At 41.4% G+C, this 14,820-nt stretch overlaps 1 protein-coding gene across 5 annotated transcripts in view; it reads left to right on the top strand.

Moving 5' to 3' along the window:
- The window catches only part of STXBP6 (syntaxin binding protein 6), a 93,417-nt gene extending 87,861 nt beyond the window's left edge, over positions 1-5,556 (top strand). For 3 of the 5 annotated variants that reach the window (XR_014549707.1, XR_014549708.1, XR_014549709.1), the window contains exons 6-7: positions 989-3,076; positions 3,235-5,556. Coding sequence is in view for 2 of the 5 variants with exons in the window: in XM_083620910.1 (XP_083477036.1) it covers positions 989-1,012 (24 nt within the window). In the remaining 3 variants the exon portion in view is untranslated. Of the gene's footprint in view, positions 1-988 lie in introns of all 5 variants that reach the window. The other 2 variants (XM_083620910.1, XM_083620911.1) reach the window with 1 other exon arrangement.
- The last annotated feature ends 9,264 nt before the right edge of the window (positions 5,557-14,820 follow it).

Genomic DNA, 14,820 nt, shown 5'->3' with positions numbered 1-14,820 from the left:
ATTACAGGTGCCATATAAGACCTGTACCTAATTTGTAAGAACTTGATTGTTTTGTGTGGCAGAGCCTACACTTTGGAACTCCCTGTCTACTGAGATCGAGCAGGTGAATTCACTGACCTCTTTTTTGGCATCTGCTAAAAACATTTTCTTTAGACAAGCCTACCCAGATGCTTTGAAAGTTAAGGTGATTTTAATCTGATTTAGTCCCAACCGACTCCAGCTACAAAAGGTGAGGCTGCTGAACAGATTCTTGGGCTGGGGTACTGGTTAGGGTTTTTCATTGGGGGAGGGTTTTGGCTGATTTTTATTTTTTTGTCAACTTAAGGTGTTCATATTTAAGAACACCCCCCCCCTAGCTTATAAAAACTATATGCTCTATATAGAGGATCATAATCAAGAGTCTCTGTGTGTTTCCACCTCCCTTGTAGATGGGTCTTAGTTCCTTACATTTTTGTATAAATCAAGCCGCACTTTGTTGTGACATCAGGTCCCCTGAACAGTGGTTTGAGCTATCCCTCCAAACTAAGATTGTAAACCGTGGTTTGATTCTGCTTTGGAGGGATCACTCAAGCTACCGTTAGTTCTGTATTTGCAATGATGAGGGGAAGGGTTTAATATGCTTATATTTCCTTTCAAAGCTTTCTTTAGAAGTTAGATAATCTCATTAACATTGCATGTGATATTTGTAATTTAGTCTAAATAAAGTAATTTTAAGGTATTTCTTTTTATCTTGGTTGGGTTTCAGCATCTTCACCTTGAAGTGAGTGAAAACAACTAAGTATCTTCCTTCTGTATTGATTATATGGTCTGTGAATGTAGCAAGCAATATAAACTCAACAGGAGAAAGTTTTATTGGGATTTGCAGCCAATATATACATGCTTCCTTTTTGTCTGCAGCACAGGAACTAAGCCTAGTTCATAAATGTCCAGCCATAATTGTAAATAAGTCTTAATGCATCTCTCACTCTCTCACACATTTTCCCTCCAGCTTGCCATGAAGCACAAGTGCTGAAAATGCCTACTGTAAAGATCTTTCCAAGAGGAACTGAAAAGCTAGATTCATCATTTTTTTACTGGAGATACAACCACATGTCTGCTTTTTTCTACAGTTCATTGAAGCCCAGTTATTCCAGTTACTGTGTAGGAAATAAGTTGTATTCCTATCTTTTTGTATTGCTAAGCCATTCTGCACTTTTACCATATATATTTTTTATTATTTAAAATAAGAGATGGTGTTAACATGGAAATTGGACCAAAGGACATACTGAACTGCATTGATCTTCAACATCACACTTTTCCCAGTATTAAGAAAGAAGAAATAAAACTGCCTACGGGGAAGATTACCAAATGAAAATAAAATCCAAGGAATTTGGTTTACAATTATCTCTTTGAACAATTTTTAGAGCTACATAGTTTATGCCTTCGATCACTGAGCAAAACGAAATGAATTATTTGCTATGAAAAAGCAGCCTTCTCATTTCTGCCAGTATTAATACTCATATTTTGCATGTGCCATCACCAGCACCACAGTGCAAATCTGGATTCGAGAGGTCAACTTGTGGTCAACACTACATTTTCAAAATAACTTCTTCTTTTTTACTCCTCTGATTTATTCTTTGGACTGTATAATACCACTGAGAATTCACACTTGAGATGTTAAGGCTAAGGAAACTGATGATTAAATTTCTAAATGTCTCTGCATTTAGTCTGGAATTTAGCAGTCAAATTATAAAATAGAATTTTCCCTTTGTAAATGAGATTTTTTAAAAAGAGAGAGAGAACATTCCGAATCCACATTATACAGGAATCATTCCAGCATTTTAATGTGTCCACGAACACTTACTACACTTGCTGAAGCTGCAGTTCTGCTTAATGTTAAGCATGCTTCAATTTTAGTGCTTTGAGTAACTTTGGTACATTTATTCCCAACACTGCAGCCTCGCCATCCTTGGCTAGGAGAAGCTAAGGTTGAACTGCCCGTGCATTGAGTGGTTCCCAAGGAGACTCATAATTTTAGAGTAACTAAAATTAACCTTGCATTTTGTGGAATACTCACTTGCACACACACAAATTTCGCTGGTTTTGAAGCTTTTGCCGTTTGACCTAACAACATGCACAAAAGCCTCTTGGTTGAGTTTGGGAACTGGAGCTGTGCATGGAGTTCTTGGCACTAGAGCTCAGCATCCAGTACTTAGGGTTCGCAGTTACTCAGTTAGCTTGCAACACTTGCTCTATAAGCACATCCATTGCACATGAAGTCAGTTCTGTCTGCTTTGTCAGCATCAGTACCAGACCATTCTTACCTAACTTCCCTTCAAGAGATGATTGAGTCGTGTGGATCCATCCACACCCTTTCCTTTGATAGCACTAAATATTTGCTAGACATAGGAAGATGTGTGCGCAGAAAATGTGAGGGTCTTTCCATGACTCTCCAGAACAACCCCGCCTCCTCCATAAGTTAAAGCAAATGTTTCAGGATTTCTGATATATTTTGCATTTTCTTCTCTGATTTTCCTCCCTGCTTTGAATTTTTAGATCCAAAGTGATACGTGAGCAGAATTTCATGTTATTTCACTGCTATCGCATTATTGATGCTGATTGGAACACACCTAATAGTTTTCAAGTAAGGCAGCCCAAGAGATGAGAAAAAAGGTTTGTAGATATAGGAGAGCGAAATTTCTGCATTTTTATTTTATTTTTGTTTGCACAGACACCAGCAAAACAAAACAAGCAGCTTTTAATGGAGATGAACCTTTAAATCAACACAGAGATAACATTCATTTAATTAGACTTAACTGCCCATTAGATTTGTTTGAAATTGCAAGAGAAAAGTGGCTTTGTGGACCCCGCACCCCTTAGGAGTTACAACAGCACAAGCCTGCCGGTTAGACATGTTCCAAATCAGAATAAGGTGGTTAAATGTAATGCCATCACTGTTCGTCCAAGGTGCATTTTGAACCATTGGCTGCACCTGACGCACCTACTGCTCAGGAATTAAATGGGCCAGCGAAATATCCAGTAGAACTTTGCCCTTTGGAATTAGACTAAAGTATACAGCATTTTCCAAAGCAATTTTGTTACCAGTTTTTCATTGTTTTTAATAGGCTTGGGCGAGGCAGGGGTGTCAGGATTAAAAAAATAATAATAAGTAATGAGAAATACAAGCTAAAATACAGCTGCAATGTCAGTTTTGCTGAAGTTAGTGGATGAAACTGGAGATCGTCACAAAGGCAGCCTGTGGTACCCTTCACACACAGCAATGTGGGTACCACCTTTCTGTAATGCTGCCCCATGCAATGGGCTATGCGTGAATAGTGCAGCTATGTAGGCAGGACTCATCGTAGGGATCTTTCCCACATACCACCGAGTGCCCTGGACAAGTGGTCACATCATTCATAGGCAGTTCCAGCTCTCTAAACTGCATAATGCAAAGCCAGCACCAATGTGTGGCCATAGCTGAAAAGGACTTCAGTTGCAGATTAGATGAATTTACAATGAGCATGAATGAAGTGTTAGGTAACACAGTGTGAATGAGGATACTATTTGCAGTTGGCCATATCTGATCGGAGGACTACTGCTAAATTCCAGATTTTCCATTGCTTGTACTGTGAACCATTATTCTGTATGTTATATTTATTTTGCACATTTTTTGCATTTCAGCTCAATGATACTTTTGGCTTCTTGTCAAATTTTCAAACTGCCAAGCAACCCCTGGTGATTTTATCACTTTGATGTATCAAAAATTAGATCTTAATTTGTATTTTTGCTATTGAGTAAATTTAAATTTCATGGTGGCGCTTTTTTTTTTGGATAACTAGAAGCAAATGTGCTGACATCTAGTACTGAAGGTAATAAACATTATAGTGTTAAAAATGTCCTCCTGAGAATAGTGGTAGTATACGATTCTAGTATTAGATATTTGAGTACACAAAGTATACCGTAATTCAGGTTAATGTTTCATATTCAAGAATGTATTTGTAAAAAGTAACAAGAACCATAGTTTCTTTATCAACTTTTTAAAAGGTCTGCGAAGAATAAAAACCATGTGTTACTGAACTTCAAACTGTTATATCAGTGAGATCAGTCTTAACAGCCTATTTTTGTGGCTAGCAAAATGTGCATTAATGTGAAAATGTTAACAGAACTTGCTCACTAAATAATAATCTTAAGTTTGTTGTGCTTTAACATGCCAAAATTGTAAATTCTTGCTGATATGATATTCTTTCTCAAAAGTCCTAGGGAATAGAGAAAAAGACACCACACCATTCTGCAATAAATGGGTTCTTTTCTAATCCTGGTTTTTGTCATTCAATAAAATATGCTGTTCTCCTAGATTATTTGGTGAGAGAAGGCATGGCTGTAAATTTAACCTTGTAGAAGGATTTTTGTTGTTATTCCATACCTCCTCTTTTGCTCTTAATCCTTTTAGGTGACACTTAAGGGCGCTTCCAGTAGACCTGCATTTTGAGCATTCATCCTGATTTATTTGCAGGCAGATTCGACTTGGTTAGCTGTTTTACTGAGCATTCGCTTTTGTTTATAAGGAGGCTAGATGATGTAGCATCCCACACTTTCTGCTACTTTTTCCTTTCACTTTCATTTTTGCTAAAAAAAAAAGAAAATTGTCTTTTGGGAAGCGGGTTTGATGTGCAATATCTCTAAATCAACTTTAATTGTGCAACTGGAATTTGCTGGTATGTGGACGACTATCACCCCCAAATAGTGACTGTCTCAAGGTGCCCCAAGTCTAAAGAGCTCTGTGGGAAGCACATTTTGAACTGGGAGCTCAGCGGCGCCTCCCTCCACCCCTCGGCCACACCAGCAAGGGCTTATTTACACAACTACTTTATGGTGGTTACTGGAACACTTAGCCATGTTCCCCCCACCCCTTATTTCCTCCTTTTGTTGCTGGCAGAAGTGCCTAATAAAATATTGCATACTAGAGATCCATAAGGAATCAGCCATTCAAAATAAAGATTTCATGGCTCATACTTGTTGTATATATGCCTTAACTAAATGATTTACACAAAGTTGGCCACTGATTTTCATATGTATTCCAGAAAGATAAGATTGCCTGCAAAGAATGTGACACTTGTTTTGTGGCCTGAAATGTGTGCAGAAGCTGATCGCTGAAGACCGTCATCTTTTGCATCACATCATTCAGAATTGTTTTGGCTTCTTGTCACACCTGTACTGTAAATATTCACATTACTAAAAGGTATATTTACCAATGTGCTACATGCACATTATGAAGTGCTACTGGACCAATCCATCCTCTTGAAGAATAAAAAGCACCATGGCTCTAAATGGTTACGGTGCTCATCTACATTGCTGAATGTTGTGAATGCAAGTTGCAGTTTGTCCCTTCAATAAATAGCGACTTCTCTCTTCGTCAGGGCATAGGAATGTCTAGGCCCTTGGAATGAGATGTTGGCCTTGTACAAAACTATAATCTGGCAAAATAGAATTCATTGTATGTATTGTTCTGTGTGTGATTCACATAACTGTAAAATGACAATTTTGTTTTCATAATAAAAGTTTTAATAAGTATATGAACGGTGACTTTCTGCTTTTATATTTTGGGACACCCCAGCTATTACAAAAGTATTGTGAAAATGCTGGCTTTTGCTGTATGCCTAGGAATAGAGGGTAGAATCCAGCTGATGTTTGTCTGCCGGAAAGCAGCCATCAGCTGAATGGAGAAATGGGAGCAGTTTTTGGCTATTCCTCTCCCACATCCTCCACCCTACCGCTTCTCAAAATCTCTAGAGAATTGGGAGACCCTCTTGAACAGATTTTGGGTGCATGGGGAGCTGGGGCCAGGGGAGGAATTGCTGGAAATGGCCACAGTGGTGGGAAACTTCTGGAGGTGGAGAAGGTTTGGGCGCTGCTTCCAGGCTTCCCACAGGCATCCAGTTGGCTAGTGTGAGAACAGCATGCTGGACTGGATGGGCCATTGGCCCAATCAATCAGGTTTTTATGTAGGTGCACAGGTAAGCAGACCTGAGCAGGCAGGTAGTGCTAGATTCATAGGAACGTAAGTTCTACAGCAGCAGCATCTACGTTGCAGCTCGTAACTCTCCCACTGGCTTCGTACAAACTTTTCCCAGGCTTTCTTGCCCTTGTGCCTTGCAGACCTGGAAAAGCAGCTTCAAGGCCACCTTTCACCATGGAGTGTGAGGGAGGATGGGCTTCACTGATTGCCCATTAGCATTCATTGTGACCGAGCCCACCCCAAAGCTCAAAGGAAGGCTTTTGGAGAATAGGCCAGCAGCGGGGCTCCTAAGGTATTTATTACGAAGCACTTTAAATGCTGCATTTCCATTCCATTCGCTTCTGTTTCTCCTTTTTGAATAACTGCCTGCAGCGAGCAGTTGTCAGCATTACCTCTTCTATTCACAGGTAATCACTTGGTTCAGAGTGGTTCTGGCCACCTGCTAGAATGGAGGCTGCATTTAAAAGAACCCCCTGTACCTGCTCATTTGCAAGGGTTGATTTTAATGGCTGTTATCGGAGTATCTCATTCTGAGGAAAAGGAGCAATGAAACGGCCGGCACTTTTTATTAGACTGAAATATATGTATCGAGGGGAACAGCTCCACGCACAGAAACGCTCTATTTTTAGCATTGCTGCAAACTTCCATGATAGAAACTCAATGGGCAGAGAGGCAGAGACTATTCAATATTGCTGTGCTTTTGTGGTCTCTAGAGATACACAGAGCAAGCTTGCTTTTTGCTGACTCCCAACCATATCGTTGGCTGCTTTGTGATCTTGCTTGCTAATTCAGACACCTATTGATCGTGGGCCATATGGCAAGATGGAAGGGGACCAATGAAACTGATCCTGAACTAATTGAATACTGTTGTGTCTTATAAATATCTATCAGGTGTGTGTGCTGTACGTGTTTCTTCACCGTCTAGATGTGAGCTGCTTTTAATTGGATTGCAGAAAGAGCCCCTCAAGCTGCTCTGAGGAACATACAGAGCTGAGTGTGCCAAGAAACTAACTCTCCTGTGCTTGGTCTTCTTTCTCCCTAAGGTGGTGATCTATGGTGCGCTATGTTGAGCATTTTTCTTGCTATTGTTGCCTTGTTCCGGAGAGATGATTTGGGTTCTAGTCAGTAATACAGTCTTAACTAGAAAAAAGAAGCATAAGTACAGTAACACTAGACCCAGGACGGTTGTGTCCATGTATAAAATAGGTGCTAAAGTTAGCTTGCTAAGGGTGCAATCCTAACAGCTGTTTCCCAGCATGGTTTTACAAAGCAGTGTGCCTCCCTGTGCATCTTCAGTCCTGCTTAGCATGTTGGTTGAAGTGAACTGGAGGGAGGAAGATTGCTGTTCCAGCCTAGAGCTGGTGCAAATATTTGACCCAAGTCAAATTTACATCAGCAGTCATAAATTTGACACACACAGGACATCAGTGTTAATCTCATGATTCCTGCCCTTGCCTCTCCCCCCCCCCCCAAAATGGGGCACCTTTGGGATTTTTTAGAAGACATTGTACTTCAAAAAATCCATTATGTTAAAAAATGTGTTTCCTAGTAGTACGGGATTAAAAATAGCGTTGCATGCAACCCACTAACCTTATTTTAAGCAATTTTAAGCAAGGCTGTTTCAGTCACTACCTTCTGTTGGTGAGGAGTATTGTGTACATTGAACACTGCACCTGTCAAATAATGGCAGTTACTGAAGGATCAATCCAGCCATTGTCTAGAAGTGTGTGTTTCTTTGTGGACATCCAACTGCTGTCAGCTGTAATGGTGAAAAAGAAAGCAGTAAATTTTTATGGTGGCAGCCAGTCCCCACCCACAAATCCAAGAAGTGTCTCGGAAGAGGGCTTTCTGAGGAACACAAAATGGAGGCCATTCCAGTTCTTGCCCCCAGAAACAATTTTACCTCACTTCCAGTATATCACAGAAACAAAGTTGCCAACTTTTTAGTAGGTGGATTTAGTTCATCCCTTGTTTCATAGAGTGGGCTAAGAATGCCCTTTAGACATGTGGCACATACTCAGTATGGCTTATACAGGGATTGGCTTGTGGTTCTCTTTGAAAACCAATGTTTTCTCCTTTAGTCCAGGTGTGGAGAAGCTTTGGCCTTCCAGATATTGCTTAACTACAGCTCCCATTAGCCCCAGCAAGTGTGGCCAATAACCAAAGATGACAGGGTTAAAAAATTGTCCAGTAGCACCTTAGAGACCAACTAAGTTTGTTCTGAGTATAAGCTTTCATGTGGACACGAAAGCTTATACCCAGAACAAACTTAGTTGGTCTCTAAGGTGCTACTGGACAATTTTTTTAATTTTTTTATTTATTTCGACTGCATCAGACCAACACAGCCTACCTACCTGAATCTACAAAGATGACAGGAATTGTAGTTCAGCAACACAAAGAGAGCCAAAGGTATTCCACACCTGCTGTTGCCCATCACATGTGAAATCTACAAAGCTGGGCCCTATGCAAAGCAAATGTATTTCCAGTTTCTGTCAACCAGAAGATATTTTGCACTATTCCTGCAGTTTTCATGGGTCTGTTCTTACGAACATAGCTGAGCTTTTAGGGCTCTTCTATCTTTAGCTCTTGCAAAATTCGTGACAATGAATTGTACAAGCTAATTGTGCATGAAAAATGCTTCCTCTTAACATTAGGTCCAGTAACTGTTCACTTTATCCAACATTTCCTTGTCCCTGTGTGTATTAAGAAAGTATGAATAGCAACTCCAGTTTCTTTTCTCCACATTATTTGGGCCAGATTCAACAAAACAGTTGAGCTAGTGGGAGCCAGTAAAATGCATCCCACCAGGGCAACTACCACCTCCCTCTGCACCCCCCAATTGGCTAGCAGGGTGCCTTTAATAACTCCCAAAATGGTATATATATGAAATAATTTTGTCTGGGGTGAGAGATTTATCAAAAAGCATGTGGCAAATTCCCCTCTCCATGTTTTGAATTTTTGTACCCCTTTTCTAAACATCGTGTTACTCCCAAGTATTTACATTTCATCTTTCCCAAATAGCTTGCGATTATTCTCACATTTCTATTGTACTGCTAAATTTGAGCATTAAAGACACAGGGAGGAATTCAATGTCACACTCCTATTATTGTTCCATCGGCAAAAGCATCATGTCCCAGAGGGTCCCCCAACTCTGAGATCTCCGGGTATAGGTATACAAATTTAATTAATTAAACAACAACAACTCTTGGGAGCAGCTTTTTGGGTAAGGGAGGTCTTTGTGGGCCGAGGGGATCAGCGAAAAAAAGGGTGCTCCCATTTGTGCAAGTGGAAACACACTTCATTAAGACAGAGTCACCGTTGAATTCCTCCTAAGAACATGATTGGTCCATTTGGTCTGTCTGTCTGGTGAAATGAACGCTCCCAACTACTGCCTGGATGAGCTGCCTCTGGCCATCACTGTTGGCATCCAATTCCCATCATTCCTGAACATTGGCCATGAGGCTGATGGGAATTGGAGTCCAACAACATCATGAGGGTCACAGGTTCCACATCCCCGTTTGACAGGATTTTAGTACCAAATATTTCCACTGAACATCAACCAATACAAGATTAATGGTTTGGGATCCCTGGGTTCTTTTTCCTAGCACGATCTGGGTCTGGGAACGGTGAGCATCTTAACCCTTGAGGGGGCAAATTACTTTCCCCCGCTGCATTCCATAACATTTTCATTCCAAAGGACGCAGCAACCTTTCCTGTGACACTGTTGCATAGCAAAGCAGAACATAATAAATACGCCGTCTGCAGCCTTGCGTGCAGGTCTGATTTGTTTCCCACATGCCATCCCTCAGCCTCTGAGACGAGCTGCAAACAGGTCTGTTAAAAGCCGCAGCACTCTCAACCCTCTTGACAGCTACTATTCTTCACCGAGGCTGTGAACAATTGTGGAGCTGTCGGTGTCTGACTGAAATAATAGCTGTACATACAGGATCATTTGTAAGACAGATGGCTCAGGCAGGTACAATTTATCTGCCAACGGCACCTTCATCACTCCAAGCCCTTCCCTACAGGAGGAAAGCGTTACAGAAATATTCAACCTCACTAATTACCACGTAGCATTAGCAAGGACTCATCAATGTTCCGTCTTCCTAGGTTAGGCATCTGCAGAGTCCATAAATGCTGGATGAGGAGGAGGGATGGACAGACAGCTACAGCTGGGAACATGTTTGGTTTTACTTTTGCATGTCAAATTAATTCCTCTCTTTGAGTTTTTTGTTGCCCCCTCTTAACAAGGCTGAGATGGTTTAAAGCTTCTCCCAGTGTCCAGACTCTTGTCCTTCCCAGATGCCCAACCCTCTGAGCCCTTCATGTTTCACAGTATGGGTGGGATCCTGATTACCAGGCATGCAACTTTTGCCGTTGACGGATGCTTCTAGGAATAAAATGTCATTCTCTAGAGGATGATCAAAGGGCATCTTTTTTTAGCCCACTCAGCTTTTGTAGTGATGTTCTTTTCAATGACCCATAGTTAAACCAATAGTTTCTTTTCTCAGACATATTGCGTGGTATTCCGTTTTACGCAAGAGTAGGCCCATTGAAATTAATGAATATGACTTAAGTTACAGCCAATCATTTTAATGCGTCAACTGTGAGAAAAATGTAGCTCAATACCACCCATTGTGTATAGGGGCAAAAGTTTGCATAAGAACAAAAGAAGTGAAATATATTCACATTTTCCAAAGTGGAGAAAAGGCTAAAGCCCCCCCTCAAACATCTATGATAGAGTTTCGCAAACTTTGGTCCCAATTGGGACTGCAATTCCCATCATCTCTAGCTAGCAGGACCATTGTTCAGGGATGATGGGAGTTGTTCAGGGATGATGCATGTCATCTAAGCAAATGCACCCCCTAACACCCACCACATATTGCCATGATAACATGAGGTCTGGCAGAACTAAAGGGTGCTTTCATCCCTCCTGCTCCTGCCACTTCGGCCTCCCTCCACCCCACCCAAACATACCTGAGGCAATTCCCTCCCACCTATCCAGGTTCACTTCTGGTTTTATAATCCAGCGGAGACAGGGGGCTTTCAAACTGACCTGGTATGCGTTCTCCCATACAGCCATGCCCAGCTACTCTCCTATGGGTGTTGTATGGAGGAGCATGGTTGGACCTGTGGCAACATTAGAGATGGAGAAGTGGCTGCAGGTATAGCCCCAAACGGGCCTTAAGCAAGTGAAGGGGTGGAGGTGGGAGTTCGCCCCTCTCTGAGAGGGAAGAGGTGGGAATGCCTCTTATCTTCAAGGTGTACAGTCTTTCTGAGTGTTGCTATTAACCTTTTAAAGAAAGCAGTTGTGCCCCATATGTCCAGTCCCTCAACACGCTCCTTACACTTCCTAGAAGGTCTTCAGAGCAGTGCAGTGCAATAATGATGTTACATTGCTAGGGTGCCTCTCCGTCAAGGGGGCAAGCCAGCTGTAATGCTCAGTTCAGCAAACTCATCCAAACTCTTGAGACAGTAGGAATGTAATAGTCTTACAAGATTTTTTTTAATCCAGTGAGCTCCACTTATCTGAGAATATACTTCCATATTGATCTGTTTTCCATGGAGCCTTCCCGTGTCTTTCCAATGCCCCCCTCCCACCCTGAAATAAGCTCCTTGTGTGCTGTTAAGCCTTTCATCAGGCACTAACCTGCTTAAGTAATGTAAAGTTCATGTTTTCCAAGAGACACAGAGTGAGGATTTTCCTGGATATAATTTTTAATGCCATCAAAACAGATCCTAAGCCTTCTTAATTAGCTTTAAGCTTTTAAACGTGTCATGAGTGCCTGCTCTCACCAGCTTTTCTCGTCCTGTGCCATAGAAACACAATTTGGTCTTACTCAGATAGACAGAGTACGCCAAACGTTTGTATCCTCTGGAGATGTCTGTCAGCAAGCATGGTCACAAGATGAGAATCAGTGCACCTCACTGAAACTGTATTATCTCAAATCCTTTACAGAAGGAAAACCTAACAAAGAAATCAAGTGGCAGAAAAGATGTTAATGTTTATCTCTAGAAACAAAATGTTCCCGCTTGGATAAATGGAAATTTCAACATCAACCAGATGACTTCCATTTTTTAAATCTAATATACCTACAGTTGATAAATGTCCACCTGCTAAGGCTTTATAAGTTTATCCACAATGTTTAAAAGAACAAAAGGTTACATTTACAATTGTGGAAGAAGAATAAATAAAGCTAATTGGAAAGTCAGAAAAATCTTCCACAGTTGTATTGGACTGTTGAGGAAATGAGTCCTCTTGAACTCCAGCAGAGGCCTCAAACTGGAATAAAACGTTAACTAAGTCAGGTTCTTCATCTGACTTAGTTAAAGATCCTGACATGGAGAAGATTGAGAAGGCAGTCCACTGTGCAAGACTATTTCCCTTCTAAAAAAAACCTTGAGAGAGAACTTAAGGCAAAGCAATTTCCCTTCCAATGGTTCTCTCTCTCTCTCCCCATTGCTTCCAGAATATATCTAAACAATTCCTCTCCTCACTTTTTAAGATGCTCTCCTGAGCAAATGCCTGCCCTTTAAGCTATTTTATTGACACCAAGAGACTAACTGGCTCTTGTTTCTGGTTATGGCTACTTTGATTTCAGCTCCCTCCTGCAGTTTAGGAGCCAAAAAAATTAATGATCTGCTGACTAATTGCCTGGCCTCCTGAGAGTCACTTGCTCTAAAATGGCTCTAACAAACCATCTGTTCCCCAGCAAAACACTCTATTAGGGACACAATAAGTTCATAAGCCAATAAATCTGAAAGGGATTTTTCCTCCTACCGACATTTTGTTGGGTAACATAACAAAACAAAACAAAAATAGTAGACATACTTTTGTTGTTTCTGCACTGCTGGCTTAAATTGGTTTGACCGCTGTTTGGCTCCCAGTACATTTCCAAGCACAATTCAAAGTGTTGGTGCTGACCTTTAAAGCCCTAAACAGCCTCGACCCAGTATACCTGAAGGAATGTCTCCATCCCCATCATTCAGCCCGGACACTGAGGTCTGGCTCTGAGGGCCTTCTGGCAGTTCTCTCACTGTGTGAAGTGAAGTTACAGGGAACCAGGCAGAGGGCCTTCTCGGTAGTGGCATCCGCCCTAGGGAAGTTTTTAATGTTTGATGTTTTATTGTGCATTTAATTCTGTTGGGAGCCGCCCAGAGTGGCTGGGGAAACCCAACCAGATGGGCAGGGTATGTATGTATGTATAAATAAATTATTACTATTATTTCCTTTCCACAGAAAACCCTGGGAACTGGAATTCTGTGAACAGGAGTAGAATATACATAGGTAAAGGTAAAGGGACCTCTGACCATTAGGTCCAGTCGTGGCCGACTCGGGGGTTGCGGCGCTCATCTCGCTTTATTGGCTGAGGGAGCCAGCGTACAGCTTCCGGGTCATGTGGCCAGCATGACTAAGCCACTTCTGGCGAACCAGAGCAGTGCACGGAAATGCCGTTTACCTTCCCACGGGAGTGGTACCTATTTATCTACTTGCACTTTGACGTGCTTTCGAACTGCTAGGTTGGCAGGAGCAGGGACTGAGCAATGGGAGCTCACCCCGTCGTGGGGATGTGAACCGCTGACCTTCTGATCGGCAAGTCCTAGGCTCCGTGGTTTAACCCACAGCACCACCCGCGTCCCAGAATATACATGTTTTTTAAAAAAAATGAAATACAAAATGTCAAAATACAAAGAAAGATTTAACTCTAATACATCTGTTATACACAACCTTATGAGACAGAGTGTTTACAAAAAGCTCTGTGGGACATGGGCTATTTCAACTGAAACAAATATGTAAATATGAAAGGAAACTGTGATCAGGAATGTTCCTTTGTTTAATTTATTTCCAGGCTGCTTAATGCATGTAAGGCTCATACTCTCCAACATTTCTCCAATGAAAATAAGGATGACCCATTCCATAATGATAATTTTACTATTTATACCCCAAACATCTTACTGGGTTGCCCCAGCCACTCTGGGCAGCTTCCAACATATATTAAAACATAATAAAACATTAAACATCTTTAAAAAACTTCCCTATGCAGAATTGCCTTCAGACGGCTTGGGGGTCAGATAACTGCATACCCTCCAACATTTCTCCAATGAAAATAGGGATATCCTAAGGAAAAGTAGGACATTCAGGGATCAAATCAGAAACTGGGACGACTTATCTAAATCAGGAACATCCCTGGAAAATAGGGACACTTGGAGGGTATGTATGCTGAAATGTCCTTGTGAACTGGAGTCCTGAGCAAGCATGTACACCACAATTTAAAGAGCAGACCCCGAAGAATCCTGGGAACTGCAGCTTACCACTCACAGAACTAGAATTCCCAGCATGCTTAACAAATTATAGTTCCAATTACAGTGGTACCTCGGTTTTCAAGCGTCTCGGAAGCAGAACGTTTCGGTTTTTGAACACCAAAAACCCAGAAGTACGGTAATTGATTTCATTTTCAAACACTTTTCAGAAGTCAAATGGCTTCCGCTGCATTTCTTTCAATTTTCTCAATTGACTTTGCTGACTGCCCTTTGCGCCTTGGTTGTCAAATGTTTCGGAAGTCGAAAGGTCTTCCAGAACGGATTACGTTCGACAACCAAGGTACCACTATATTATTATTTGGGGATGGGGAGGGAATGTGCATGAAACATATAGTGTGTACACAGTCTTGTTGTCCTTACAATTACAAGAGAGCTGGTGTAGTTCTATAGACTTTGTTAAGAAGTAACTCCGACCATCCCTTATTTCTCTGTTTCTGCCTACTTTCCTCTTCCTACATTCTCTCCAGACCCCATTTCCTCCTGATTCCTCTTCAAGACAACGT

Source organism: Podarcis filfolensis (genome assembly GCF_964270895.1).
Source record: "Podarcis filfolensis genome assembly, chromosome: 1".
NCBI classification, from domain to species: domain Eukaryota; kingdom Metazoa; phylum Chordata; class Lepidosauria; order Squamata; family Lacertidae; genus Podarcis; species Podarcis filfolensis.
This window is presented reverse-complemented; position numbering and strand designations above follow the sequence as displayed.